General features: G+C 48.0%; 1 protein-coding gene and 1 long non-coding RNA gene across 2 annotated transcripts in view; one reads left to right on the top strand and one right to left on the bottom strand.

Moving 5' to 3' along the window:
- The window catches only part of LOC119976597, a 31,816-nt gene extending 9,845 nt beyond the window's left edge, over positions 1–21,971 (bottom strand). The window contains exons 1-2 of the mRNA XM_038817207.1: positions 21,884–21,971; positions 15,608–16,119 (exon numbers count right to left, since the gene is read on the bottom strand). Of these exons, the coding sequence (XP_038673135.1) occupies positions 15,608–16,119; positions 21,884–21,891 (520 nt within the window). The 5' untranslated portion in view covers positions 21,892–21,971. The remainder of the gene's footprint in view (positions 1–15,607; positions 16,120–21,883) is intronic.
- A 170-nt stretch (positions 21,972–22,141) lies between these two features.
- The window catches only part of LOC119976604, a 107,704-nt gene continuing 102,070 nt past the window's right edge, over positions 22,142–27,775 (top strand). Inside the window, exon 1 of the long non-coding RNA XR_005462947.1 lies at positions 22,142–22,438. This is a non-coding gene — a long non-coding RNA (uncharacterized LOC119976604). The remainder of the gene's footprint in view (positions 22,439–27,775) is intronic.

The following is a 27,775-nucleotide window of genomic DNA, read 5'->3' on the forward strand; positions in this document are numbered from 1 at the left end:
CTGCATCCGAAACCCAAAGCTGGGGAACAACCGAGGGCAGCAACAGCCAAACTGCACCGGTGCCAGGATCGGGAAAGAACCCTGTGCTGGGCCAGGCAGGCCAAGAACTGTAGCTGGGTAGGACATAGAATAAGGATATACCAGGCCATTGGGACTGACCTGGCCAGGAGACGGGCTGAGTTCAACAGGGCAAAAGCAGCCCTGTAGAAGTATGGTGTGCTCTTTGGTATGCTGTACCCAGCGAAGCTCTGGGTCACATACCAAGGCAAAGTACACTTCTTTATAACCCCGGCTGAGACAGACAAGTTTGTCATGGAATGCGGGCTGGAACAGCGACAGCAGGAGAAGCAATAAGGGGCCGGTGGCAAGGAACAGCAACACTCCGACGAGCCGACAAGGGGGAGGTGAGGAAAGACCGACCCCGAACCCCCCCTCCCACCAAACACACCTTGAGCGACAAGCTGCAAACCACCACCTGAGGGACCACTTCACGCGGGAGCTCGTGACCTCATTCGAGAGAACGAGTGCAACGAAGAAGGGAAAGCGAAGTGGCAATTGAGAAGAGTGCAGGGTAAGACGGGGGGGGGAGAATGGACAATGACTGCAGAGAGTGGGCAAGAGAGAAACAAGACAATAACTCCTGGGAGGAGGTCACCGCACTAGCGGGAAAGTTAGTGCCGGGGGGGATGCAGCAGAGCAAGGCCGTGGCGCACCCGGGGTGGGGGGTGGGGGCGGGGGGGGGGGGGGGGGGGGGGTCCTTCAGTAGAAGAGCGACCACGACACCACACAACCCTGCCATGGCAAACTCTGCAAGACGTGTCAGATTATTGATATGGGTACCACCATTTCACCACCAGGTACGCGGCACATACTCGTGCGGCTCGGCCAATGTAGTCTACCTCATACGCTGCAGGAAAGGATGTCCCGAAGCGTGGTACATTGGCGAGACCATGCAGACGCTGCGACAATGAGTGAATGGACATCGCGCGACAATCACCAGGCAGGAATGTTCCCTTCCAGTCGGGGAACACTTCAGCAGTCAAGGGCATTCAGCCTCTGATCTCCGGGCAAGCGTTCTCCAAGGTGCCCTTCAGGACGGGTGACAACGCAGAATTGCTGAGCACAAACTGATAGCGAAGTGCCGCACGCATGAGTACGGCCTCAACTAGGATCTTGGATTCATGTCGCATTACATTCACCCCCCCCCCCCCCAAATCTGCCCTGGGTTTGCAAAATCCTACCAACTATCCTGGCTTGAGAGACAATTCAAAACACTTTAACCTGTGATTATCCCTCTCTCCAGTCACACCGTCTGGACTTGTAAAGACTTAATTACCTGCAAAGACTTGTATTCAAAGTATCATCTTGCATCATTGACTTTGTCTATATATGTGGTTGTGGAACCTACCTCTTCACGCACCTGAGGAAGGAGCTGTGCTCCGAAACCTAGTGATTCAAAATGAACCTGTTGGATTTTAACCTGGTGTTGTAATACTGCTTACTACACTTTCTCTGGACTACACAGGCTGATGCATTTGGCAGGTTCTGCATTCCTATACATATTGATTAAAATCTCTGTTGATTCCAGGCCAATATACCGATTGTCGTGCCTGTCTCCGACATGTTTCTATGCCCTGATGACCCTCGTGCATCTGTTGCAGATATCCTTGTTGAAGACTTGCAAGAATCACTATCCTATCTCCCTCGAGCAGGAAGCCACCTATTACAGTGAGGCAACCTTTGATACTTCGAAAGGCAGATTGACATCCATTGGGCCATCCTTCTTTGAGGTATTTCATCATCCTCTGGAGCGTGGAATCTTTTTCTGTTTCGACTTTGATGATGCATAGTTGTCGGTCAGACACTGGTCGTATCCCGGCAATTAAAGATGCTTGAGCTTCCACTATGTGTACTATATCTGGATCTGATGTGTCAGTATCAGTGGCAACTCTGAATAAACATAGAACATAGAACAGTACAGCACAGAACAGGTCCTTCGGCCCTCGATGTTGTGCCGAGCATTGTCCGAAACCAAGATCAAGCTATCCCACTCCCTGTCATTCTGGTGTGCTCCATATGCCTATCCAATAACTGCTTGAAAGTTCCTAAAGTGTCCGACTCCACTATCACAGCAGGCAGTCCATTCCACAGCCTAACCACTCTCTGAGTAAAGAACCTACCTCGGATATCCCTCCTATATCTCCCACCCTGAATCTTATAGTCATGCCCCCTTGTAACAGCTACATCCACCCGAGGAAATAGTCTCTGAACGTCCACTCTATCTATCCCCCTCATCATCTTATAAACCTCTATTAAGTCGCTTCTCATCCTCCTCCGCTCCAAAGAGAAAAGCCCTAGCTCCCTCAAACTTTCCTCATAAGACATATCCTGCAAACCAGGCAGCATCCTGGTAAATCTCCTTTGCACCCTTTCCAATGCTTCCACATCCTTGCTATAATGAGGTGACCAGAACTGCACACAATACTCCAAATGTGGTCTCACCAGGGTCATGTACAGTTGCAGCATAACCCCGCGGCTCTTAAACTCAAGCCCCCTGTTAATAAACAGTAACATACTATAAGCCTTCTTCACGGCTCTATCCACTTGAGTGGCAACCTTCAGAGATCTGTGGACATGAACCCCAAGATCTCTCTGTTCCTCCACATTCCTCAGAACCCTGCCGTTGACCCTGTAATCCGCATTCAAATCTTTTCTATCAAATGAATCACCTCGCACTTATCAGGGTTAAACTCCATCTGCCATTTTTTGGCCCAGCTCTGCATCCTATCAATGTCTCTTTGCAGCCTACAACAGCCCTCCAACTCATCCACTACTCCACCAATCTTGGTGTCATCAGCAAATTTACTGACCCACCCTTCAGCCCCCTCCTCCAAGTCATTGATAAAAATCACACATAGAAGAGGACCCAGCACTGATCCCTGTGGTACACCGCTGGTAACTGGTCTCCAGTCTGAAAATATTCCATCCACCACCACCCTCTGTCTTTTGTGTGATAGTCAGTTACTTATCCAATTGGCCGAATTTCCCTCTATCCCACACCTCCTTACTTTCTTCATGAGCCGACCATGGGGAACCTTATCAAATGCCTTACTAAAATACATGTGTATGACATCAACTGCTCTACCTTCATCTACTCACTTAGTTACCTCATCCGGTTGCGGCTATGCGGAGCTAAGCCGCACGTTCGGCAGCTCCTGCTATTTAGGGACTTTTAGGCCGATTTGAGGGCCCCAAAGGCGCTGTTTTTACACATCCCGGTGGGGGAAGGTGCCTGGAGGAGCTTGCCCCACACTATATGGTGCTCACCCGGAGTGGGACGAAGAAAAAAGCTACAGCAGCTCCCCAAAAAAAACGGAGGAAGAAAAACAAAATGCCGGCCGGCGCAACACCCGAGGACTGGTGGAAGTGGGCGCAGGAGCAGCAGGCCTCTCTCCTGCTTTGTTTTGCGGAGCTGAAGGATGAGCTGCTGGACTCCATGAATGCAACTACGAACAAGCTACTTGGGACCCAGGCGGCCCAGGAGGTGTCTATTCGGGAGTTGCAGCGGCAGGCCGTTGAAAGGGAGGAGGAGGCCGTGGTCCTCATGGGGAAAGTGGAGTTGCATGAGGCACTCCATCAAAAGTGGGAAGACCGCTTGGAGGAGCTGGACGTTCGCACGGGACGAAAGAACTTGAGGATCCTGGGCCTGGCGGAGGGGCTGGAGGGGTCGGATCTCCCAGCGTATGTGACCACGATGCTGAGCTCGTTGATGGGAGCGGGGTCCTTCCATTTGCCCCTGGATCTTGAGGGAGCTCACAGAGTGATGGCCAGGAGGCCCAAGGCAAATGAGCCCCCGAGGGCGGTGCTGGTGCGGTTCCATCGATTCAGTGACCTGGAGTGTGTGCTGCGCTGGGCCAAGAAAGAGAGGAGCAGTAAATGGGAGAACTCGGTAGTGAGGATCTACCAGGACTGGAGTGCGGAGGTGGCTAAGCGGCGGGCCGGGTTCAACCGGACAAAGGCGGTGCTCCATGCCAAGCAGGTCAGGTTTGGAATGTTGCAGCCTGCGCGCCTGTGGGTGACATACAAGGGCCGGCACCATTACTTCGAGTCCCCGGAGGAGGCATGGGCCTTTGTACAGGCGGAGAAGCTGGACTCGAACTAGGGTCTGGGGACATACTATGGCAGTTGTTGAAAATGAAAATCGCTTATTGTCACGAGTAGGCTTCAATGAAGTTACTGTGAAAAGCCCCTAGTCGCCACATTCCGGCGCCTGTCCGGGGAGGCTGGTACGGATACATTCCGTACTGGGTTGAGAATGGTGTTGTTTCCGCTGTTGCTGTTTTGTTTCAACTTTTTTAACTTCGACATGTGTGTTATATATGCTGGTTTTCTTTTTGTTCTGTTTACGGGTGGGTTTGTCTGTTGGGTATGGTTGTGGGTTAGGTGGGGAGGGTTGGGAGTTTGTGTTCTATATGTTCTCTTCTGTACGGGGCTGGAGGTTGGGGTGAAACTGTTTTTTGGGGAACTGCGTCAGAAGGGTGGGGTGTGGCAGTGTGAAAGCGCGGGCTTTCCTCTGGTTTCTCGTGCTGCGGGGCAGGGGGGGTGGAGCTGGCGGTGGGGGCGGGGCCTCTACTGGTCTTCTTTCCTGCGCTGAAGCGGTGCCAAGGGGGTGTGGCAAGAGGGGGATGACCCCATGCCGGGAGGGGATGGGCGTTGGCGGGAGCTGCCGGGGTCAGCAGAAGTCAGCTGACTCACGGAAGTACCATGGAGGGTGCGTCGCGGCTAGGAGGGGTCTTAGCCTGGGGGGGGGGGGGGATACCGGGTTGCTGCTGGAATGACCAGGAAGGAGCTGGTGAGGGTCGGGGGGGAGAGGGAGAGGCCTTATCGCCATGGGGAACGGGTCGGGCGGGGTGTGCTGGCCTGGGGCGAACATCTGATAAGCTATGGCTAGACGGCGGGGGAGGGGGGCGGGTTGCCCTCTGATCCGGCTGATTACCTGGAACGTGAGGGGGCTGAACGGGCCGGTTAAGAGAACTAGGGTACTTTCGCATCTGAGGGGGTTGAAGGCGGACGTGGCTATGCTCCAGGAGACCCACCTGAAGGTGGTGGACCAGGTTCGTCTGAGGAAGGGGTGGGTGGGGCAGGTTTTTCACTCAGGATTGGACGCGAAGAACCGGGGGGGTGGCGATTCTGGTGGGGAAGAGGGTGGCGTTCGAGGCGGCTGAGTTGGTGTCGGACAAGGAGGGCAGGTATATTATGGTGAAGGGTGGCTGCAGGGAGAGAAGGTGGTGCTGGTGAATGTATATGCCCCGAATTGGGATGATGCTGGCTTCATGAGGCGCTTGTTGGGCCGCATCCTGGACCTGGAGGCAGGGGGCCTGATCATGGGGGGAGATTTTAACACGGTGCTGGATCCCACACTGGACAGGTCCAGTTCAAGGACGGGCAGGAGACCGGCGGCGGCCAAAGTGCTGAGGGGATACATGGACCAGATGGGAGGGGTGGATCCCTGGAGGTTTGGGAGACTGAGAGCGCGGGAGTATTCCTTTTTCTCTCATGTCCATAGGGTTTATTCCCGGATAGACCTTTTTGTCCTGAGCAGGGGATTGATTCCGAGGGTGCAGGACGCCGAGTACTCGGCCATAGCGATTTCGGACCATGCCCCGCACTGGGTTGAGTTGGAGATGGGAGAGGTGCGGGACCAGCGCCCGCTCTGGCGCCTGGATGTGGGGATGCTGGCTGATGAGGAGGTGTGTAAGAGGGTTCGGAGAAGCATTGAGGGGTATCTGGACACCAATGATACGGGGGAGGTCCGGGTGGGGATGGTCTGGGAGGCTCTGAAAGCAGTGACCCGGGGGGAGCTGATCTCCATCCGGGCCCACAGGGAAAGGAGGGAGAGGAAGCAGAGGGAGAGACTGGTGGGGAAGCTCTTGGATGTGGACAGGAGATATGCGGAGGCACCGGAGGAAGGGCTGCTGGGGGAATGGCGCAGTTTGCAGGCCAAATTTGACTTGCTGACCACCAGAAAGGCGGAGACACAGTGGAGGAGGGCGCAGGGCGCGGTATATGAGTATGGAGAGAAGGCGAGCAGGATGTTGGCGCATCAGCTCCGTAGGCGAGATGCGGCTAGGGAAATTGGTGGAGTGAAGGATGGGTGTGGAAATGTAGTGCAGAAGGGGACAGAAGTAAACGGGGTCTTTAGGGACTTTTATGAGGAATTGTACCGGTCAGAACCTCCGAGGGGGAGAGAGGGGATGGAGAGCTTCATGAACAGGCTATGTTTCCCGAGGTTTCAAGAGGGGCTGGTAGAGGGGCTGGGGGCGCCGGTAGAGCTGGAGTAGCTAGTCAGGGGATTGGACAAATGCAGTCAGGTAAGGCCCCGGGGCCGGACGGGTTCCCGGCGGAATTTTACAAAAAATATGCGGACCTGGTGAGTCCCCTGCTGGTGCGAACCTTCAATGAGGCATGGGAGGGGGGGGGCTTTGCCCCCGACGATGTCGCGGGCACTGATCTCTCTGATCCTTAAGCGGGATAAGGACCCCTTGCAGTGTGGATCATACAGGCCTATCTCGCTCCTCAATGTAGACGCTAAGTTGCTGGCAAAGATCCTGGCTACCAGGATAAGAGGATTGTGTGCCAGAGGTGATACACGAAGATCAGACAGGATTTGTCAAGGGGCGACAGCTCAACACGAATGTGCGGAGACTGCTAAATGTTATCATGATGCCGGCAGTGGAGGGGGAGGCGGAGATAGTGGTGGCGCTGGACGCAGAGAAAGCTTTCGATAGAGTTGAGTGGGGGTACCTGTGGGAGGTGCTGGAGCGGTTTGGATTTGGGGAGGGATTTATCAAATGGGTGAGGCAGCTCTACGCGGCTCCGATGGCGAATGTAGTCACAAATGGAAGGAGATCAGAGTACTTTAGGCTCTACCGTGGGACCAGGCAGGGGTGCCCCCTGTCCCCCCTGCTCTTTGCATTGGCGATTGAACTGCTGGCTATGGCGTTGAGGGAGTCAGGGAGATGGAGGGGTCTGGTGCGGGGTGGGGAGGAACACCGGGTATCGCTGTATGCGGACGACCTGCTGTCATATGTGGCGGACCCAGAGGGGGGAATGCCGAGGGTGATGGAGATGTTAGCGGAATTTGGGGGCTTTTCGGGCTATAAGCTAAATTTAGGAAAGAGCGAGGTATTTGTAGTGCACCCGGGGGATCAAGAGGAGGGAATTGGGTGGCTCCCTTTTAGGAGGGCAGTAAAGAGTTTCAGATACCTGGGGGTGCAGGTGGCCAGGAGTTGGGGGACTCTCCATAAGCTTAACTTCACCAGACTAGTGGAGCAGATGGAGGAGGAATTTAAAAGGTGGGACATGGTGCCGCTGTCGTTGGCGGGCAGAGTGCAGTCCGTCAAAATGACGGTTCTCCCGAGGTTCTTGTTCCTCTTCCAGTGTTTGCCCATCTTTATCCCTAGGGCCTTTTTTAAAAGAGTGACCAGCAGCATCATGGGCTTTGTTTGGGCGCATGACACCCCGAGGGTGAAAAGGGTCTTCTTGGAGCGGGGTAGAGATGGGGGGTGCTGGCATTGCCCAATCTCTCGAGGTACTACTGGGCGGCCAACGTGTCGATGGTGCGCAAGTGGATGATGGAGAGGGAGGGGGCAGCATGGAAACGGATGGAGAGAGCGTCCTGTGGGGATACGAGCCTGGGGGCCCTGGTAACGGCGCCGTGGCCGCTCCCTCCCACGAGGTATACCACGAGTCCGCGGCTCGAGGTGGCGGCTACCCTCAAGATTTGGGGGCAGTGGAGGCGACATAGGGGAGAAGTGGGGGGCTCGATGGAGGCTCCGTTGAGGTGGAACCATAGGTTTGTCCCGGGGAACATGGATGGGGGGATTTCAGGGGTGGTACAGAGCGGGCATCAGACAGCTGAGGGACCTGTTTATCGACGGGAGGTTTGCGAGCCTGGGGGAGTTGGGGGAGAAATTTTGGCTCCCCCAGGAAACATGTTTAGGTATCTGCAGGTAAAGGCATTTGCCAGACGACAGGTGGAGGGATTCCCTTCGCTTCCCGCGAGGGGGGTGAGTGACAGGGTGCTTTCGGGGGTATGGGTCGGAGAGGGGAAGATATCCGATATCTACAAGCTTATGCAGGAGGTGGAAGAGGCGTCAGTAGAGGAGCTGAAAACTAAGTGGGAGGGGGAACTGGAGGAACAGATTGAAGATGGGACATGGGCTGATGCCCTGGAAAGGGTTAATTCTTCCTCCTCGTGTGCACGGCTTAGCCTCACTCAATTCAAGGTGCTGCATAGGGCCCACATGACTGGGATGAGGATGAGTAGGTTCTTTGGGGGTGAAGACAGGTGTGTCAGGTGTTCGGGGAGTCCAGCAAACCCATATGTTCTGGGCATGCCCGGCACTGGAGGAGTTCTGGAAGGGGGTGGCGAGGACGGTGTCAAGGGTGGTGGGATCCAGGGTCAAGCCAGGATGGGGACTTGCGATCTTCGGGGTTGGGGTGGAGCCGGGAGTGCAGGAGGCGAAAGAGACCGGTGTGCTGGCCTTTGCGTCCCTAGTAGCCCAGCGAAGGATTTTGCTACAGTGGAAGGACGCGAGGCCCCCAAGCGTGGAGACCTGGATCAATGACATGGCGGGTGTCATTAAGCTAGAGAAGGTCAAATTCGCCCTGAGAGGATCGGTGCAAGGGTTCTTTAAACGGTGGCAACCTTTCCTCGACTTTCTGGCTCAACGATAGGGACAGTAGCAGCAGCAACCCGGGGGGGTTGGGGGGTGGGGGGGGGGGGGGGGGGAAGGGTCACTATGTTTGTCTATTTTATTTAAATTTGATTTATTTAATTTAAATTTATGGTTAAGTTCTCTTGTTGGGGTTGGGGGGGGTTGGTGGTGGGGGGGATGGAATACATGTGTTGATACAGTTTGGGGGGAGTTGCGGGTGTTATGTAGTTTGTTGCATATTATTGCGTGTTGTTACATTTTTATATATTTTCTGTAAAAAATTCCAATAAAAATTATTTAAAAAAAAAGAATTCAATCAAATTTGTGAGACAAAACTTATCCTTCATGAATCCGTGTTGACTATCCCAGATTAAGCTGCATCTTTCCAAATGGTCATAAATCCTATCCTTCAGGACCTTTTCCATTAACTTACCGACCACCGAAGTAAGACTAACTGACCTATAATTACCAGGGTCATTCCTATTCCCTTTCTTGAACAGAGGAACAACATTTGTCACTTTCCAGTCCTCTGGCACTATTCCCGTGGACAGTGAGGACCCAAAGATCAAAGCCAAAGGCTCTGCAATCTCATCCCTTGCTTCCCAAAGAATCCTTGGATGTATCCCATCTGGCCCAGGGGACTTGTCGACCCTCAGGTTTTTCAAAATTGCTAATACATCCTTCCTCAGAACATCTACCTCCTCCAGCCTACCAGCCTGTATCACACACTCATCCTCAAAAACATGGCCCGTCAGCTTGATCCACACTGAAGAAAAGTATTCATTCAACACCTCCTATTTCTTCTGACTCCATGCACAAGTTCCCACTATTATCTTTCACCGGCCCTACACTCACCCTGGTCATTCTTTTATTTCTCACATAAGAGTAAAAAGCCTTGGGGTTTTCCTTGATCCGACCCGCCAAGGAATTCTCATGCTCCCTCCTAGCTCTCCTAAGCCCTTTTTTTTTTAGCTCATTCCTGGCTACCTAGTCACCCTCAAGCGACACAACTGAACCTTGTTTTCCCAGCCTTACATACACTTCCTTTTTCCTCTTGACAAGACATTCAACCTCTTTTGTGAACCATGGTTCCCTCACACGGCCATTTCCTCCCTGCCTGACAGGGACATACCTATCAAGGACACGCAGTATTTGTTCCTTGAACAAGCTCCACTTTTCATTTGTGCCTTTCCCTGACAGTTTCTGTTCCCATCTTATGCTCCCTAATTCTTGCTGAATCGCATCATAATTACCCCTCCCCTGATTATAAACCTTGCCCTGCCGTATGGCCCTATACCTTTCCATTGCAATAGTGAAAGATACCGAATTGTGGTCACTATCTCCAAAGTGCTCTCCCACAAACAAATCTAACACTTGGCCCGGTTCATTACCCAGTACCAAATCCAATGTGGCCCCACCTCTTGTCGGCCTATCCACATATTGTGTCAGGAAACCCTCCTGCACACACTGTACAAAAACTGCCCCATCCGAACTGTTCGACCTGTAGAAGTTCCAATCAATATTTGGAAGGTTAAAGTCACCCATGCCAACTACCTTGAGACCTCTACACCTATCCATAATCTGTTTTGCAATTTCTTCCTCCACATCTCTGTTACTATTTGGAGGCCGATAGAAAACTCTGAACAATGTGACCGCTCCTTTCCTGTTTCTAACTTCGGCCCATATTACCTCAATAGGCAGATCCCCTTCGAACTGCCTTTCTGCAGATGTTAAACTATCCTTGATTAACAATGCTACTCTTCCACCTCTTTTACCACCTTCCCTACTCTTACTGAAACATTTATACACCGGTACTTCCAACACCCATTCCTGTCCCTGTTCTAACCATGTCTCCAAAATGGCCACAACATCGTAGTCCCAAGTACCAAGCCACGCTCCAAGTTCACCTACCTTATTCCGGATGCTCCTTGCATTGAAGTAGACACACTTCAACCCACCTTTCAGAGTGCTGGTACACTCCTGCGACCTTGATACAGTCCTCAGTACCTCACTACTCTCAACACTGGCTTTTGGACTACAGCTCATTTTCCCAGCCCCCTGACAAATTAGTTTAAATCCCCCCGAAGAGCCGTAGCAAATTTCCCTCCCAGGAAATTAGTGCCCCTCTGGTTCAGGTGCAAACCATCCTGTCTGTACAGGTCCCAACTTCCCCAGAATGTGCTCCAATTATCCAGGTAACTGAAACCCTCCCTCCTACAAAATCCCTGCAGCCATGTGTTTATCTGCACTCTCTCCCTGTTCCTCACCTCACCAGAATGTGGCACCGGCAACAAACCAGAGATGACAACATGGTTTGTCCTGGCTCTCAGCTTCCACCCTAGCTCCCTGAATTCCTATTTTAAATCCCCATCCCTTCTCTTACCTATGTCGTTGGTACCGATGTGTACCACAACTTGTGAATGTTCCCCCTCCCCCTTAAGGATTCTCAAAACACTGAGATGTCACGGACCCTGGCACCCGGGAGGCAACATACCATCCATGAGTCTCTTTCGCTGCCACAGAACTGTCTATCTGTCCCTCTAACTATCGAGTCCCCAATAACTATTGCTCTCCTCTCCCTCCTTCCCTTCTGAGCCACAGGGACGGACTCAGTGCTGGATATCCGTTCATCGTGGCTTACCCCTGGTAGGTCGTCCCCATCAATAGTATCCAAAACGGTATACTTGTTACTGAGGGGAACGACCACAGAGGATTCCTGCACTGACTGCTTCCTCCCAGCCCCTCTCACCATCACCCATCCATCTTGATTCTTCGGAGTACCTACATCCCTGAAGCTTCTATCTATGACCACCTCTGCCTCCCGAATAATCCAAAGTTCACCCAGCTCCAGCTCCAGTTCCCTAATGCAGTTTCTGAGGAGCTGGAGATAGGTGCACTTCCCACAGGTGAAATCAGCAGGGACACTGACAGCGTCCCTCACCTCAAATATTTTGCAAGAGGAACATTGCACTGCCTTCCCTGCCATCCCCTCTAGGTAAAAAAAAAGAAAAAGAAAGAAAGAGCTTACCTGATATTCACTCTACCCCTTAGGTTAGAGGAGGTGGAAGGGTGGGAAACACTACAAGTGTAGTGTCTAGGGTTTAGGAACTGCCCAACTTAAATACAGGTAAAAGTAAAACACTTAACCAGCAACCACTGCGCCCCACACAAGAACAGCAATCAGCTGTTATGGGACTGCACAAACAATTTAAATCTTTACCACTTACCCAGCAGTCACTCTGTCCTCACTCCGACCGGATTCAGCTGGAAACTCCCAATAGTAAGTTTTTTAAAAACTTACTCCACTTCTCAGCAAGCACTCACTCAGCAACCACTGCGCCCCGCACGATAACACCTCAGGGAAAAGAAAAACTACTTATCAGTCACCAGCCAATCATTTACCTGCAGGCTGTGTCGTCACGGTTAAACTTCTTTCTACTTCTACCGGCCCGCGAGTCTCCCTCTTTATCTTTACTCGGCTGGAATAACTTAATGGAATAAGGTATCCGCAACAAATACGTCTTCCCTTGGCTCTTCATGTTGGTCAGTCGAAGTCTTGGTTGTGTGAACCCTTTCAACTAGGTTTAATTTTTTGCAAGGATCCACCCCTATTAGCGATGACTTATCATCTTCCACAATCTCAAAGTTGATTGATATTTCAATGTCGACATTTCTAACAACGAGCCGGCAGGATCCTCTTGAAACTATGTTGTTCCCATTCTAATCGGTCAACCGACAAGTATGTTTGTTTATTAGCGCTGTTCTACAGTAGTCCCCCGTTATAACGCGGGTGTTGGGGTCCAAGACAGCCACCCGCGTTGCATCCGAGCCGCGGATATCCACGATGGGGGTTTTAAATTTATTTAAAAATCTATGCATGCGCTTCCCATTGTGAGTCTACGGGGGGCGGGGGGAGAGGTCAGACCCCCGTAGACTCACAATGGGAAGCGCATGCATAGATTTTTAAATAAATTTAAAACCCCCATCGTGGATCTAATTAAAACAAGCTCTCTGATTGCCACAGAATGAGGAGTTATTCCAGAGGGAAACCCACAGAAACTTACCAGGAATTCTGGTGGGTTTCACCAAACTGGAGGAAAGGATTGCCTTTCAAAAATATGTTCTGACCGCCACCGGTTTAAAGAACCTGTCTGCTGTGCAGGGTTGAGGCAGCTGTAGCTCTGCACTATCCACTTCCGGACGCTGTGTGAGCTGTTCCTCTCTCACTGAATCTCCCTCCAATCAGCCGGCAGTGTCAACTTCAGCGGCCGGCTCACTTTGATCCGGAGAGGGAAGCTGACAGTTGGGGTCCATAAGCCCCCCCTCCGCCGTATAACGGGGGACTACTGTATAAGCTTGTCTTGAACTCTTTTCTGTGATAATATTTGTGTGTGTTCCTGTCTCAATTTTAAATGGTATATCTGTGCCATTAATTTCTAAACATACAGTCCACTCTTTAATTATCTTTGAGAGCTGTTGTACTGGCTTGTCATTACACTCCAGCAAATTAATCCTAGTGATGCTTCAATCATGAAGGTATGCTTTAGCGTGTATGGTGAGAAATCTTCTCTAACAGTTAAGATATTAGATTTTTTACCTTCACTCTTTGCAGTCTGGATCGTTCTGTAGTCACTGCAGGACTTTTAAAATTTAGTTACTGGAGAAGCTGTTGAGAAATGACACTGCGCTGCAAAGTGGTTGAACTTGCAACAATTGGAACATAGTTTGTCTTTTCCCGGGCAATTATTTTTGACTGTTGGCGTGTCCACAGCATGTGCATGTCATCACGCTCGTGACATCACTCTCAAAATGGCCATTGTATGCAGGTTTTCTTTGCTGCGACACAGCATTAATGGCATCAGCCACCTTTCCCGATTTCGCGCACTTTTTGTTTGCCACAAACTCTGCATATTCAGAGGATGCCTGTTCACTGGCGTTGCACATATTTTTTTTTCTTAACATTTAGAGTACCCAATTATTTTTTCCAATTAAGGGGCAATTTAGCGTGGCCAATCCACCTAACCTGCACACCTTTTGGGTTTTGGTGGCAAAACCCGCGCAAACACAGGGAGAATGTGCAAACTCCACACGGACAGTGATCCAGGGCCGGGATTCAAACCCAGGTCCGCAGCACTGTAGGCAACAATGCTAACCACTGTGCCATTGTGCTGCCCTACGCGTTGCACATATTAATCGCGTCTTCTATCGATTGCATCGGTAGTCTCAGCAGTTTTTATGCAAAAGTTCATCTTTTATCCCAAATATAACTTGATCACAAAGCATAGAATGGGTTGCGGAGGAAACGTTACAGGACTGCACTCTTAACTTTAAAGATGCGATGAAAGAATCTACCGACTCCCCTCTTAACTGCTGCCTTTTTCTGAACATGTACCGTTCATAGGTCTCATTGACCTGCTTCTTGCAGTGTTCACTGAACATCTGTAGCACTCTGTTATATTTCGCTTTATCCTCATCAGCAGTGGGCAGCATGGTAGCGTAGTGGTTAGCACAGTTGCTCTAGAGCTTCAGGGTCCCAGGTTCGATTTCCGGATTGGATCACTGTCTGTACGGAGTCTGCACGTTTCCCCTGTGTCAGAGTGGGTTTCCTCTGGATGTTCCGGTTTCCTCCCACAGTCCAAAGATGTGCAGGTTAGGTGGATTGGCCATGCTAAATTGCCCTGAGTGTCCAAAAAAGGTTAGGTGGGGTTACGGGGATAGGATGGAGGTGCAGGGATGGGTTGGACGTATGGACTTAGGTAGGGTGCTCTTTCCAAGGGCCGGTGCAGACTCGATTGGCCGAATGGCCTGCTTCTGCACTGTAGGTTCTATGATACTATGAAATTCAAAGGAATTATAAAGTTCTAATGCTTACATGCCAGCCAAATTTAATAGGAGTGATATTTTACGCTGATCGGTGGCATTTTCCAGTGTGGAGGCAGACAGAAAAACTTCAAACTGCTGTTTAAAGAATGCCCAGTTTTGGCATAGTTTACCTTTTGTCCTGAAGTAGTCAGGCTTCTCGAGACTCCCCACCTTACGATTTGCCTTCTATGTAGAATTTCTGATCGTTGTTGCGGCTTGATTTTTAACTTCAATCTTCTTATGGTAACCTTTTCTAATCTAACTGCCTCTTACTTATAGAAATAAACTCCTGGTACCATGTGGTGTTCCTTGTGTTGCTAAATTCAGGATGGTTGGCATTGTTCAGAAAGACCACAAAATATCTTTAACTTAAACAAAGCTATACATTTATTAACACTACTAATTTGGATTCGACATGTACTCCTAAATAATACACAGTTGATAATTAACATATAATCTGCACTCACCTACAACAAATCACAACACTATTATAAACTATGATCTGCTCTTACTCACACTATCTTTCCTTCAGTCTGTACTCTAGCTTACTCCTTCACTTTCCTCACCAGAAGGCTTGGTAGAAATGTCTTATATACCTGTAACTCTAGCTACATCTCGTGGCTGATATAGACATTGCATTAACTGTTGCAGTTCTTACATTTATGATAATACCACAATCCACACTACGGCACCTGGTTGTGCATGCTCACGGAGAATTCAGAATGTCTAATTCACCTACCAAGCACGTCTTTCGGGACTTGTGAGAGGAAACTGGAAACGTGGGAAACCCACGCAGACACGGGGAGAACGTGCAGACTCCGCATTGACAGTGATCCAAGCTGGGAATCAAACTTGGGTTCCTAGTGATGTGAAGCGACGGTGCTAACCACTGTGTTACCGTGCCGCCCCAGCAAACTCAAATCTCTAGTCCCTTGTATTGTGCTGGTAAACCTGAGTCTGACCACTTTGTCCCAGAATATTACTTTGCATCAGTACGGAGGAGTTCAAAACCTATAGTGACTTACCTAATATTAGACCTATAAAGGGAATAAATAAAAGCCCAATGCCAACATTCCGGCCAGTTTCCATCGCTTTTTCGTGGTCCTTTAGTCTTTGTAATGCTTCCTCTGCCAGCTGCAGTGATGATTCCGCTTCCTGCAAACATTTTACATTCATTTCCTTCTCCTCTTCAATAGTTTTTAGTTGGTGTTGCAAAGATTCTAATTGCCCTTTCTTATCCTCCAACTCTTTCTGCAACTTGCCTTTCTCCTCAGTTAACTTCTCACACTCTGATTGAATCTTTCGCACATAACCAGAGGCAACGTTAGAAGCTTGATGAGCCTCTTTGTGTGCTTCATTAACCAACTTCCGAATCATTTCGGTATCCATCTCACACAGGGTCTTGCTGCCGACGGCAATCATTTTCATTACCAATGACTCAATGGCTTTGAGCTCTTTGAAAAGACAGCCTCGGATTTCCTTGATAGCTTCTTCATAGGTGAAACAGTTCGCAACGTCCATGATTCTGGCAACATTTCTATAAATGTAAAAAAGACATGAATCATACACTGAGTCTACTGTCCCCATCAAACACTCCCAGGACAGGTACAGCACGGGGTTAGATACAGAGTAAAGCTCCCTCTACACTGTCTCCTTCAAATATTCCCAGGACAGGTCCAGCATGGGATTAGTTACAGAGTAAAGCTCCCTCTACACTGTCTCCTTCAAATATTCCCAGGACAGGTCCAGCACGGGATTAGTTACAGAGTAAAGCTCCCTCTACACTGTCCCCATTAAACACTCCCAGGACAGGTACAGCACGGAGTAGATACAGAGTAAAGCTCCCTCTACACTGTCCCCATTAAACACTCCCAGAACAGGTACAGCACGGGGTAGATACAGAGTAAAGCTCCCTCTACACTGTCCCCAACAAACACTCCCAGGACAGGTACGGCACGGGGTTAGATAGAGAGTAAAGCTCCCTCTACACTGTCCCCAACAAACACTCCCAGGATAGGTACAGCACGGGGTTAGATACAGAGTAAAGCTCCCTCTACGCTGTCCCCATCAAACATTCCCAGGACAGGTCCAGCATGGGATTAGTTACAGAGTAAAGCTCCCTTTACACTGTCCCCATCAAACAGTCTCAGGACAGGTACAGCACGGGGTTAGATACTGAGTAAAGCTCCCTCTACACTGTCTCCATCAAACACTGCCAGGACAGGGACAGCACAGGATTAGATACAGAGTAAAGCTCCCTCTACACTGTCCCCATCAAACACTCCCAGGACAGGTACAGCACGGGGTTAGATACAGAGTAAAGCTCCCTCTGCACAGTCCCCATCAAATACTTCCAGGACAGGTACAGCACGAGGTTATATACAGAGTACAGCTCTCTCTGCACTCTCCCCATCAAACCCTCCCAGACAGGTACAGCATGGCGTTAGATACAGAATAGAGCTCCCTCTCCACTGACCCGATCAAGCACTCTCAGGACACATACAGCACAGGGTTCGATACAGATTAAAGGTCACTCTACAGAGAATTAAAGTTTCTCCAAATATATAAAACAAAAAAGAGTGCCTGAGGTAAATATTGGTATTTTAGATGATGAGAAGGGAGATTTAAAATGGGAGATGAGGAAATGGCTGAGGAACTGAACAGGTTTTTTAGGTCGGTTTTCACAGTGGAAGTCAAAAATAACATGCCAGTGACTGATGGAAATGAGGCTATGACAGGTGAGGACCTTGAGAGGATTGTTATCACTAAGGAGGTAGTGATGGGCAAGCTAATGGGGCAAAAGGTAGACAAGTCTCCTGGCCCTAATAAAAACAAATTACTGCCGATGCTTGAATCTGAAATTAAAGAGAAAGTTCTGGAAAATCTCAGCAGGTCTGGCAGCATCAAATATATAAGTCTCCTGGCCTTGATGGAATGCATCCCAGGGTACTAAAAGAGATGGTGAGGGAAATTGCAAATGCATTCGTGATAATGTACCAAAATTCTCTAGACTCTGGGGTGGTCCCGGTGGATTGGAAATTAGCAAACGTGACACCACTGTTTAAAAAAGGAGGTTGGCAGAAAGCGGGTAATTATCGGCCAGTTAGCTTAACTTTGGTAGCAGGGAAGATGCTGGAATCTATCATCAAGGAAGAAATAGCAAGGCATCTGGATGGAAATTGTCCCATTGGCCAGACGTAGCATGGGTTCGTAAAGGGCAGGCCTTGCCTAACTAATTTAGTGGAATTTTTTGAGGACATTACCAGTGCAGTAGATAACGGGGAGCCAATGGATGTGGTATATCTGGATTTCCAGAATGCTTTTGACAAGGTGCCACACAAAAGGTTGCTGCATGAGATAATGGTGCATGGCATTAAGGGTAAAGTAGTAGCATGGATAGAGGATTGGTTCATTAATAGAAAGCAAAGAGTGGGGTTTAATGGGTGTTTCTCTGGTTAGCAATCAGTAGCTAGTAGTGTCCCTCAGGGATCAGTGTTGGGCCCACAATTGTTCACAATTTACATAGATGATTTGGAGTTTGGGACCAAGTGTAATGTGTCCAAGTTTGCAGACGACACTAAGATGAGTGGTAATGCAGAAACTGTAGACGATACTGGAAGTCTGCAGAGAAATGTGGATAGATTAAGTGAATGGGCTAGGGTCTGGCAGATAGTATACAATGTTGACAAATGTGAGGTTATCCATTTTGGTCAGAATAACAGCAAAAGGGATTATTATTTAAATGATAAAATATTAAAACATGCTGCTGTGCAGAGAGACCTGGGTGTGCTAGGGCATGAGTCGCAAAAAGTTGGTTTACAGGTGTAACAGGTGATTAAAAAGGCAAATGGAGTTTTGTCCCTCATTGTAGAAGGGATGCTGTTTAAGACTAGGGAGGTAATGCTGCAATTATATAAGGTGTTAGTGAGGCCACACCTGGAGTAGTGTATTCAGTTTTGGTCTCCTTACCTGAGAAAGGATGTACTGGCGCTGGAGGGTGTGCAGAGGAGATTCACTAGGTTAATCCCAGAGCTGAAGGGGTTCGATTACGAGGAGAGTTTGAGTAGACTGGGACTGTACTCGTTGGAATTTAGACGGATGAGGGGGGATCTTACAGAACAATATAAAATTATGAAGGGAGTAGATAGGATAGATATGGGCAGGTTGTTTCCACTGGTGGGTGAAAGCAGAACTAGGGGGCATAGCCTCAAAATAAGGGGAAGTAGATTTAGAACTGAGATTAGGAGGAACTTCTTCACCCAAACCTGGTAGAGGTTAGTCCAGGCCTCCAGGTTTTGCTATCCAATGTGCAAACACTGATCAGCTTTGACTGACAATCCCAGTTCAGTGCTGTCGCCACAAATTTGAAAGCACCGAGTGACCTGTACTCTGAATCTAACCCCGTGCTGTACATGCCCTGGGAGTGTTTGATGGGGACAGTGTAGAGGACGTTTAGTCTGTATCTAACCCAGTACTGTACCTGTCCTAGGAGTGTTTGATGGGGACAGTGTGGAGGGAGCTTTACTCTGTATCTAACCCCGTGCTGTACCTGCCCTGGGAGTGTTTGATGGGGACAGTGTGGAGGGAGCTTTACTCTGTATCTAACCCCGTGCTGTACCTGCCCTGGGAGTGTTTGATGGGGACAGTGTAGAGGGAGCTTTACTCTGTATCTAACACTGTGCTGTACCTGTCCTGGGAGTGTTTGATGGGGACAGTGTAGAGGGAGCTTTACTCTGTATCTAACCCCATGCTGTACCTGTCCTGGGAGTGTTTGCTGGGGACAGTGTAGAGGGAGCTTTACTCTGTATCTAACCCCGTGCTGTACCTGTCCTGGGAGTGTTTGATGGGGACAGTGTAGAGGGAACATTACTCTGTATCTAACCCCGTGCTGTACCTGTGGGGAGTGTTTGATGGGGACAGTGTAGATGGAGCTTTACTCTGTATCTAACCCCGTGCTATACCTGTCCTGGGAGTGTTTGATGGGGACAGTGTAGAGGGAGGTTTACTCTGTATCTAACCCCGTGCTGTACCTGTCCTGGGAGTGATTGATGGGGACAGCAAATCTATGGAAACACCTGCCCAGTGAAGCAGTTTAGGCTCCTTCATTAAATGTTATCAAGATAAAGATCGATAGTTTTTTGAAGAATAAAGGAATAAAGGGTTATTGTGTTCGGGTGGGAGAGTGAAGCGGAGTCCACAAATGATCAGCCATGATCTCATTGAATGGCGGAGCAGACTCGAGGGGTAAGATGGCCTACTCCTGCTCCTCATTCTCTCGCTACACTGTCCCCATCAAACACTCCCAGGACAGGGACAGCACGGGGTTAGATATAGAGTAAAGCTCCCTCTACACTGTCCCCATCAAGCACTCCCAGGACAGGTTCAGCACGGTGTTAGATACAGAGTAAAGCTCCCTCTACACTGCCCCGGCAAACACTCCCAGGACAGGTACAGCACGGGGTTAGATACAGAGTAAAGCTCCCTCTACACTGTCCCCATCAAACACTCCCAGGACAGGTACAGCACGGGGTTAGTTACAGAGTAAAGCCCCCTCTAGACTGTCCCCATCAAGTACTCCCAGGACAGGTACAGCACGGGATTAGATTCAGAGTAAAGCTCCATCTACACTGTCCCCGTCAAACACTCCCAGGACAGGTACAGCACGGGGTTAGATACAGAGTAAAGCTCCCTCTAGACTGTCCCCATCAAATACTCCCAGGACAGGTACAGCACGGGATTAGATTCAGAGTTCAAATTTGTGGCGACAGCACTGAAGTGGGATTGTCAGTAAAGCTGATCAGTGTTTGCACATTGGATAGCAAAACCTGGAGGCCTGGACTAACCTGTACCAATCCAAGACATCACAGCATGGACAACAGCTTAGTGTTTGGAGAACTTCTTCCAGGGAACATCATTACAAACTCAGTTCAGGACCAACTTTTCCAAAACACTCCCTGACCTGACTCTCAATAATGGAGGGAGTTGATAGATTGATAGAGTGTTGCAGTGCAGAAGAAGGTGTCTGTTTCGTTGGGTGCTCGTGTTCTCGCCAGGAATCTCGTTTTCTCTTCAATGATCCTCCTATATTCATCCTTTTGAAATAAAAATCCAATTCTCTTTCAAATTAACTTTCAGTCCCTCCTTCCAATACACATGTGGTGAAGGAGACCACAGTTTAACAGCTCTCAGTTTATCTATCTCCTGTTTTCCCTCCTGTTTCTCTCGGTGAGAATCTTTGTTTCCTGTTCCTTCTTTCCCCATTTTCATTTCATTTCCAAACAGTGGAATCAATCACTGCTTTGTCACGAAACACCTCTGCGTTTCACTCACCCCTTTATTGGCTTCTCCTCCTTCAGTTCCGCTGACACTTTCTCCTTTATTGATGCTTCTCTCTTGGGGTCATCCAGCCTCACTTCTTTCCTAATGCTCCAGCACGAATGGAAAGGCTGATAAGAGCCTCCCCATTTGATCCCAGTCCCTTGACCATTAGTTTCCTCATCGCCCACAGATTCTTGTTCCCCATTCCCTGACTCCAGAAACCTCATTCCCCAGTCCAAATGGGTCCTCCTATTTTTAAACCTTCCCAGATTTCTGAGACTCTTGAGTTCAGGTATTCCTCATGTGGACAACCCTGACTCTGTCATCCTTGGTGCTGAGCTTCCCCTCGGCTCATCACCCTGAACTTATGGTCTGGTCTGGCAAAGTCTATGAGCCCGAGGCGTGAACACTATTTGATCATGAGATTGGATGAGACTTACTCTGCTGGGAAACTAACAGGGGAGGCAGTGGTGGTGGTGGCATAGTGGTATTGTCACTGTACTAGTAATCCAGAGATCCAGAGTTCAAATCCTGCCACTGCAGATGGTGAAATTTGAATTTAATAATAATCTGGAACTAAAGGTATAATGATGACCATACCAATAAAAATTGTCATAAAAGCCCATCTAGTTCACTAATATCCTTTTGGGAAGGAAATCTGCTGTCCTTACCTGGTCTGGCTGACATGTGACTCCAGATCCACAGCAATGTGGTTGACTCTTAACTGTCCCCTCAAAGGCAAATAGGGCAATAAATGCTGGCGCAGCCTGCGTCGCCCAAGTCCAATAAACAAATTAAATATCTGATTTCCCAGACTGGGACGAGCTCAGGAGGGTTTATTTAATTCCAGAAATCACTCTGTCATTCTGAGAGGGTGAGGAACACTAACTTACTGTCCTACTATCTTTTTATACAAACTTAAAGTGGCCAATTCTTTTTTTCCAATTAAGGCACAATTAAACGCAGCCAATCCAGCTACCTACCCTGGCATATCTTTGGGTATCTACGCAGACACGGGGAGAATGTGCAAACTCCACTTGGAGAGTGACCCGGGGCCGGGATCGAACTCGGGTACTCGGCGGCGTGAGGCTGCAGTGCCACCGTGCTGCCTCGTGCCACTGTTGACGGAATGCTGCACTGTCACAAAGGGTAACTTTGTGATGAGACATTAAACAAAGACCTGGTCTTGTCTCTGAGCTGGATGAACACTATTCCACCATTGTGAATAAAAGGAGGGACGTTCTCCCAGCAATATTTGTCCTTCAACCAACATCAGTAAAACAGATTATCTCTCACTATCACACCGCTGTTTGTGAAATCCTGCTTTGCTCAAATTGGCTTTTGAAGAAGCTAACTTAAAGATTGCCTTAGGTCAAAGGAAGCGGCTCATAATCTTGCCAGAAAAGTGGTGCAGCTGAGGATTGGGAGAAATTTCGAACCCGACAAAGGAAGAACAAGGAACTTATGAAGGATGGAAAAAGAGAATTTGAATACATGCCAGCGAGAAAGATAAAGTTGGACTGTAAAAGTTTGTTTAGGTATGTGTAAAGGAAATTCAATAGATTCTGGAAAGGTTCCTGTGGACTGGAAAGCAGCACATGTGAGGAAGGGAGAGGGAGAATGGAGGACGACAGACGTGTTAATTTGACGCCAATAGTCGGGAAAACGCTAGAATATATTATAAAGGATGTAATAGCTGGGCACTTAGAAAATTATGATACTATTGGGCAGAGTCAACGGGGATTTATGAAAGGGAAATCATGTTTAATAAACCTGTTGGGTGTTTTCTGAGGATGTTAAAATAAAGGCAGAGTATTTCTTAAATAGTGAGAAGTTGGGAAGTGTTGATGTCCGAAGGACCTGGGTGTCTTTGTCCTTGAGTCACTGAAAGGTGGCTGCCAGGTGGTACGTTGCCTTCATTATAAAGAGATTTGAGGACAGGAATAAAAGGCTCTTGCTGGTTTTGTACTGAGACTCGGTAAGATCACATTTGGAGCTTTGTGCAACGTTTTCATCTCCTTATCTAAGGAAGGATACACTTGCCATAGAGGGAATGCAATGGAGGTTCAGCAGATTAATTGCTGGGATGGCAGGATTGTCTTATGTTAAGAGATTGTGCAGACTGGGATTGTATTCTGTGCAGTTTCAAAGAATGAGGGGTGATCTCATTGAAAGGGGCAGCATGTGGGCAGCACGGTAGCACAGTGGTTAGCACAGTTGCCTCACAGCTCCAGGGTTCAATTCCCAGCTGGGTCACTGTCTGTGCGGAGCTGCACATCCTCCCCGTGTCTGAGTGGGTTTCCTCCGGGTGCTCCAGTTTCCTCCCACAGTCCAAAGATGTGCGGGTTAGGTGGATTGGCCGTGATAAATTGCCCTTAGTGTCCAAAAAGGGTTAGGTGGGGTTACTGGGTTACGGGGATATGATGGAGGTGTGGGCTTAGGTTGGGTGCTCATTCCAAGGGCCGGTCCAGACTTGATGGACCAAGTGGCCTCCTTCTGCACTGTAAATTCTATGATTCTATGTCCCTATGTTGAGTGTTTCCTTTGTATCAACAGTGACTGCATTTCGAAACAAATCATTGGTTCGAAAGCACTTTGGAATGTTCTGCGGTTACCAAGGATCTTGTAGGAATGCAAGTCTGGTGTTGTAGAAGTGCCATCAGAAATCATTCCATACAATGCTCTTGATTTACTTTCATTGGCTCAGGTTTTGAGTATTATGCCAAAGAAGTCAGGCCCTCCCTCAGTGTGAAGGTATCACACATCCCTGGTTTCACTTCTTCCACTCCCTATTCTTTTTTCTTTCATACAACCATATCCTGATTATTGTATGGGAAATGCACCCAGATTATTCTCAAATTATCTGAAGTTTGTATATCTGAGAATTCCTTTCTCACATTTTGAAAGTTTCTTTCTAAAAGGCACCTTATGATACTTTGTGATATTTGCCATTTCTGTTAAGCAGGTGTTATATTACGTTATAGTAATATCTTGCTACTCTTTTTCTCACTTCCAGAATGGTTTGATGGTTGATGTTCAGTAAAACTATTAGTCTTCAAATTAAGCAAATACTGTTAACTGAGTAACGATTATGAATAACTATGAATTTGTTCACTCTTCTACAATTATAATTGAAGATTAGATAAATAAGAATAAGTATATATAATGTTTAACTACACCTACTCACTAAGCTATATCTCTAACACTCTGTTCACTAGTCACTCCTGAGTGTAGCTTATATACATAGATCTGGTGCTGCCATCTACTGGCTGTCTAGAACTATTTTACAGGTGTTAATCCCTTACATACCAGCAGATATACATATCACTACAGTAGGTTTTTTAAGTTTCTTTTTGCACTTTCTAATTATTCACTTTTTTCTCATCTTGTAATATTTTAGGAAACATTTCTTATTCTAAACATCTGAAATTGTTTGAATGAGAATTCTTTGAAGAACTCTTTATGCTCAGAGAATTTGAGGCTGAGGAGAGTTTTCCTGGGAATGATTTGTTACATAGAACATACAGTGCAGAAGGAAGCCATTCGGCCCATCGAGTCTGCACCAACCCACTTAAGCCCTCACTTCCACCCTATCCCCATAACCCAATAACTCCTCCTAAACCTTTTGAACACTAAGGGCAACTTATCATGGCCAATCCACCTAACCTGCACGTCTTTGGACTGTGGGAGGAAACCGGAGCACCTGGAGGAAACCCACGCAGATAGAGGGAGAGATTGCAGACTCTGCCCAGATAGTGACCCAGCAGGGAATCGAACCTGGGACCCTGGTGCTGTGAAGTCACGTGTGCTACCATGCTGCCCATGAATTAGAACGCTGAAAATTTAATACTGGAAAGTGGGTTAACTGTCACACTACACAGATCTGCTGTTACTCCTGTACACACTTCATCAAAGCTACAAAGCACATCTTAGTAGACACAACTTGTCTGCCTATCTTTTATCAATGAGACAGTCACAGATTGTACCATCTCCACAAGCCTGTGGCAATGGAGATACCTTCAATAGGTTTGCTAACTCTGGTCCGACATATTCCCAGAGGTCTCATTACATGACCCTGTGCTACTCACTGCCCCTGACATGCCCACCCTCACAAAATTCCACCTTTTCACAACAATCCGAAAAGGAACTGAAGTTTTATCTCCCACTTGAATTATTTTTGTCAGTTTGATAAACAAACTTTTTCCCCTGTCTGACACTTTAGTGTTTCTGAATTTTCTCCTGCTTTGCAGTAGGAGTTTAGTCTTTCATTCCCGGAGACTCCAGGGTCATCCTGGAACGTTGGCAGCTTTACATAGATTTACATAGACTTTACAGTGCAGAAGGAGGCCATTCAGCCCAACGAGTCTGCATCGGCTCCTGGAAAGAGCACCCTACCCAAGGTTAACACCTCCACCCTATCCCCATAACCCAGTAACCCCACCCAACACTAAGGGCAATTTTGGACACTAAGGGCAATTTATCGTGGCCAATCCACCTAACCTGCACATCTTTGGACTGTGGGAGGAAACAGGAGCACCCGGAGGAAACCCACGCACACACAGGGAGGATGTGCAGACTCCGCACAGACAGTGACCCAAGCCGGAATCGAACCTGGGACCCTGGAGCTGTGAAGCGATTGTGCTATCCACAATGCTACCGTGCTGTACCTTCAATCCCTCAATTGGCAGCAGCTTCAATCAGATTGAATAGATCACAACACCGTCATTATTCAGCCCGCTGAGCACGACTGTCATTCACAACGTCAGCAACCACTCCGCCCATCCATTCTGCTAACTTTGGGCAGACGGTGGCAGAGTGCTAATGCCACTGGAACAGTAATCAAGGAAGCCAGGCTCTGGGGATGTGAATTCAATGAATGAATCTGGAATATAAAGCTAGGGTCTGTAATGGTGACCATGACAACTATCACTGATTGTCGTAAAAAAACAACCTGATTCATTGAGGCATTTTAGGGAAGGAAATATGTCCTCAGGTGACTCAGACCTCGGACCCTCTGCAGTGGTGGCAAATCACACAGTTCAAGGGCAATTAGCATGGGCAATAAATGTCAAGGATCGATTCAGCACTCTGTATACTTCATAATCAAGTTTGTTTATTGAAGTGTAGATGCCAAGTATTACATACATTTGATTATCATGATAAGCAAATTACAGCGAAATTGCACCTCGCACAAAGTTGGTCCTGGAGTCACATGATCATTACCACATCTGCCATCACAGACCCTTCTTATTCTGAGATATAACCCCTTTTGACTTTGAGATTTGGATACAATTATTCCCAGCTGTATTGCCTCATTAATGGATAGATTATAAAGCAGAACATCAAGTCTTTCTGTGTCAGAAATGTAAGATATATATGAATTAATGAAGACAGGAATTTAAGTTTTATATAAAGTCTGTGACACCAAGGCACACACCCATATGACCCATAAAGATTATAGTTTTGCTCATCTTCTTTAAATTGAGACTTGATTAATATATGTTAAATTAAGCTAATTCAAACTGTTACACTTAAAGTTGTACAATGAACATGTAATCAATTCTAACTGGTAACAAAATAATAACAAATGCAAGATCAATCTCAGAATATTGAAAGTTAGTGAATTAGAGCCCTGAAAATTCAAAGCAACCTTCTACCGGAAGCTTCAGGTTTGATTCTTTTTTTCCCTAAGGTTTTGAGATTAATTCTGTCGATTCAATTGGCACCCAGCTCTGCCAGAGGTTCACCACACAGTAGCAGTGCTCGGAGAGGGAATGCACTCTCATTGGGGTCTGTGTGAGCTTTACAGCTACAAGGGGAAAATCTTCCATTGAAACAGATTAATCAGGAGGTGGGACAGTAATTATTTGTTATTTGTTTTAAATCCATGCTTAGAGAGAAAGCAAGTTGAGGGGTGTGGAGAAGAATATGGTGAGGCATGGAAATAATGTTGTTGTAAATAATGCTACTCTTTGGCCGAACTCCGATCTCACAACGATGTAACAGTTTTTATCTGGCCCACTATGTGTAAATAGAAAATTCATGTACTGGCATGTTTGGACGAATAAAAGTGCATTCCTTATTGTAAAGGGTGCAAAGTCTGTGTATGATGCTGAACCCAATCGCTAGTGTAAAATATCATCTTTTGATGAATGTAGGAATTGGAGGGGCGGGATTCTCTGGCACACCAGCCCTGTTTTCCGGTGCGAGGGGTGGGCCCCCACCAGCAGCTGACCAATGGGGCTTCCCATTGTGGCCATCCCACACCGTCACTAAACCCACGGGTCTGGGTGCACTGAAGCGAAGTGGAGGATCCCGCCGATGGAGGATCCCGTTCCAGATGTATTATATTATATGTATTTGGCAGTAAAGTTTAAAAGCCTGGGTTAATGTGTGTACGACTGCTGCTGTAGTGTTCTTAAAAATCCTGGTTTGAAAATGAAATGAAAAAATGAATGAAAATCACTTATTGTCACAAGTAGGCTTCAATTAAGTTACTGTGAAAAGCCTCTAGTCACCACATTCCGGCGCCTGTTCGGGGAGGCTGGTACGGGTATTGAACCATGCTGCTGGCCTGCCTTGGTCTGCTTTAAAAGCCAGTGATTTAGCCCAGTGTGCTAAGCCAGCCCCTGTTTGAAAGACAGCTGGGAGATTTGGAGAGAGAGGTGCAATTAAAGCATCATAAAAGTTTGGGCTAATGGACTGTTATTTATATTCAAAGGTTCCCTGGACAGAAGATAATTAGAGAGGTTGTTTTCAGCTTAGCAAGATGATGTAGTTAATGGGAAGAGTCAGGGGCTCAGGTAGCCAGGTGTTGAGGTTCAGTTGTAGTTTGTGGCTGGAAGGTGAGCTGAGAAGGTGTCGGGAGAAATACA

This window comes from Scyliorhinus canicula, chromosome 1, assembly GCF_902713615.1.
Source record: "Scyliorhinus canicula chromosome 1, sScyCan1.1, whole genome shotgun sequence".
Taxonomy (NCBI): Eukaryota; Metazoa; Chordata; class Chondrichthyes; order Carcharhiniformes; family Scyliorhinidae; genus Scyliorhinus; species Scyliorhinus canicula.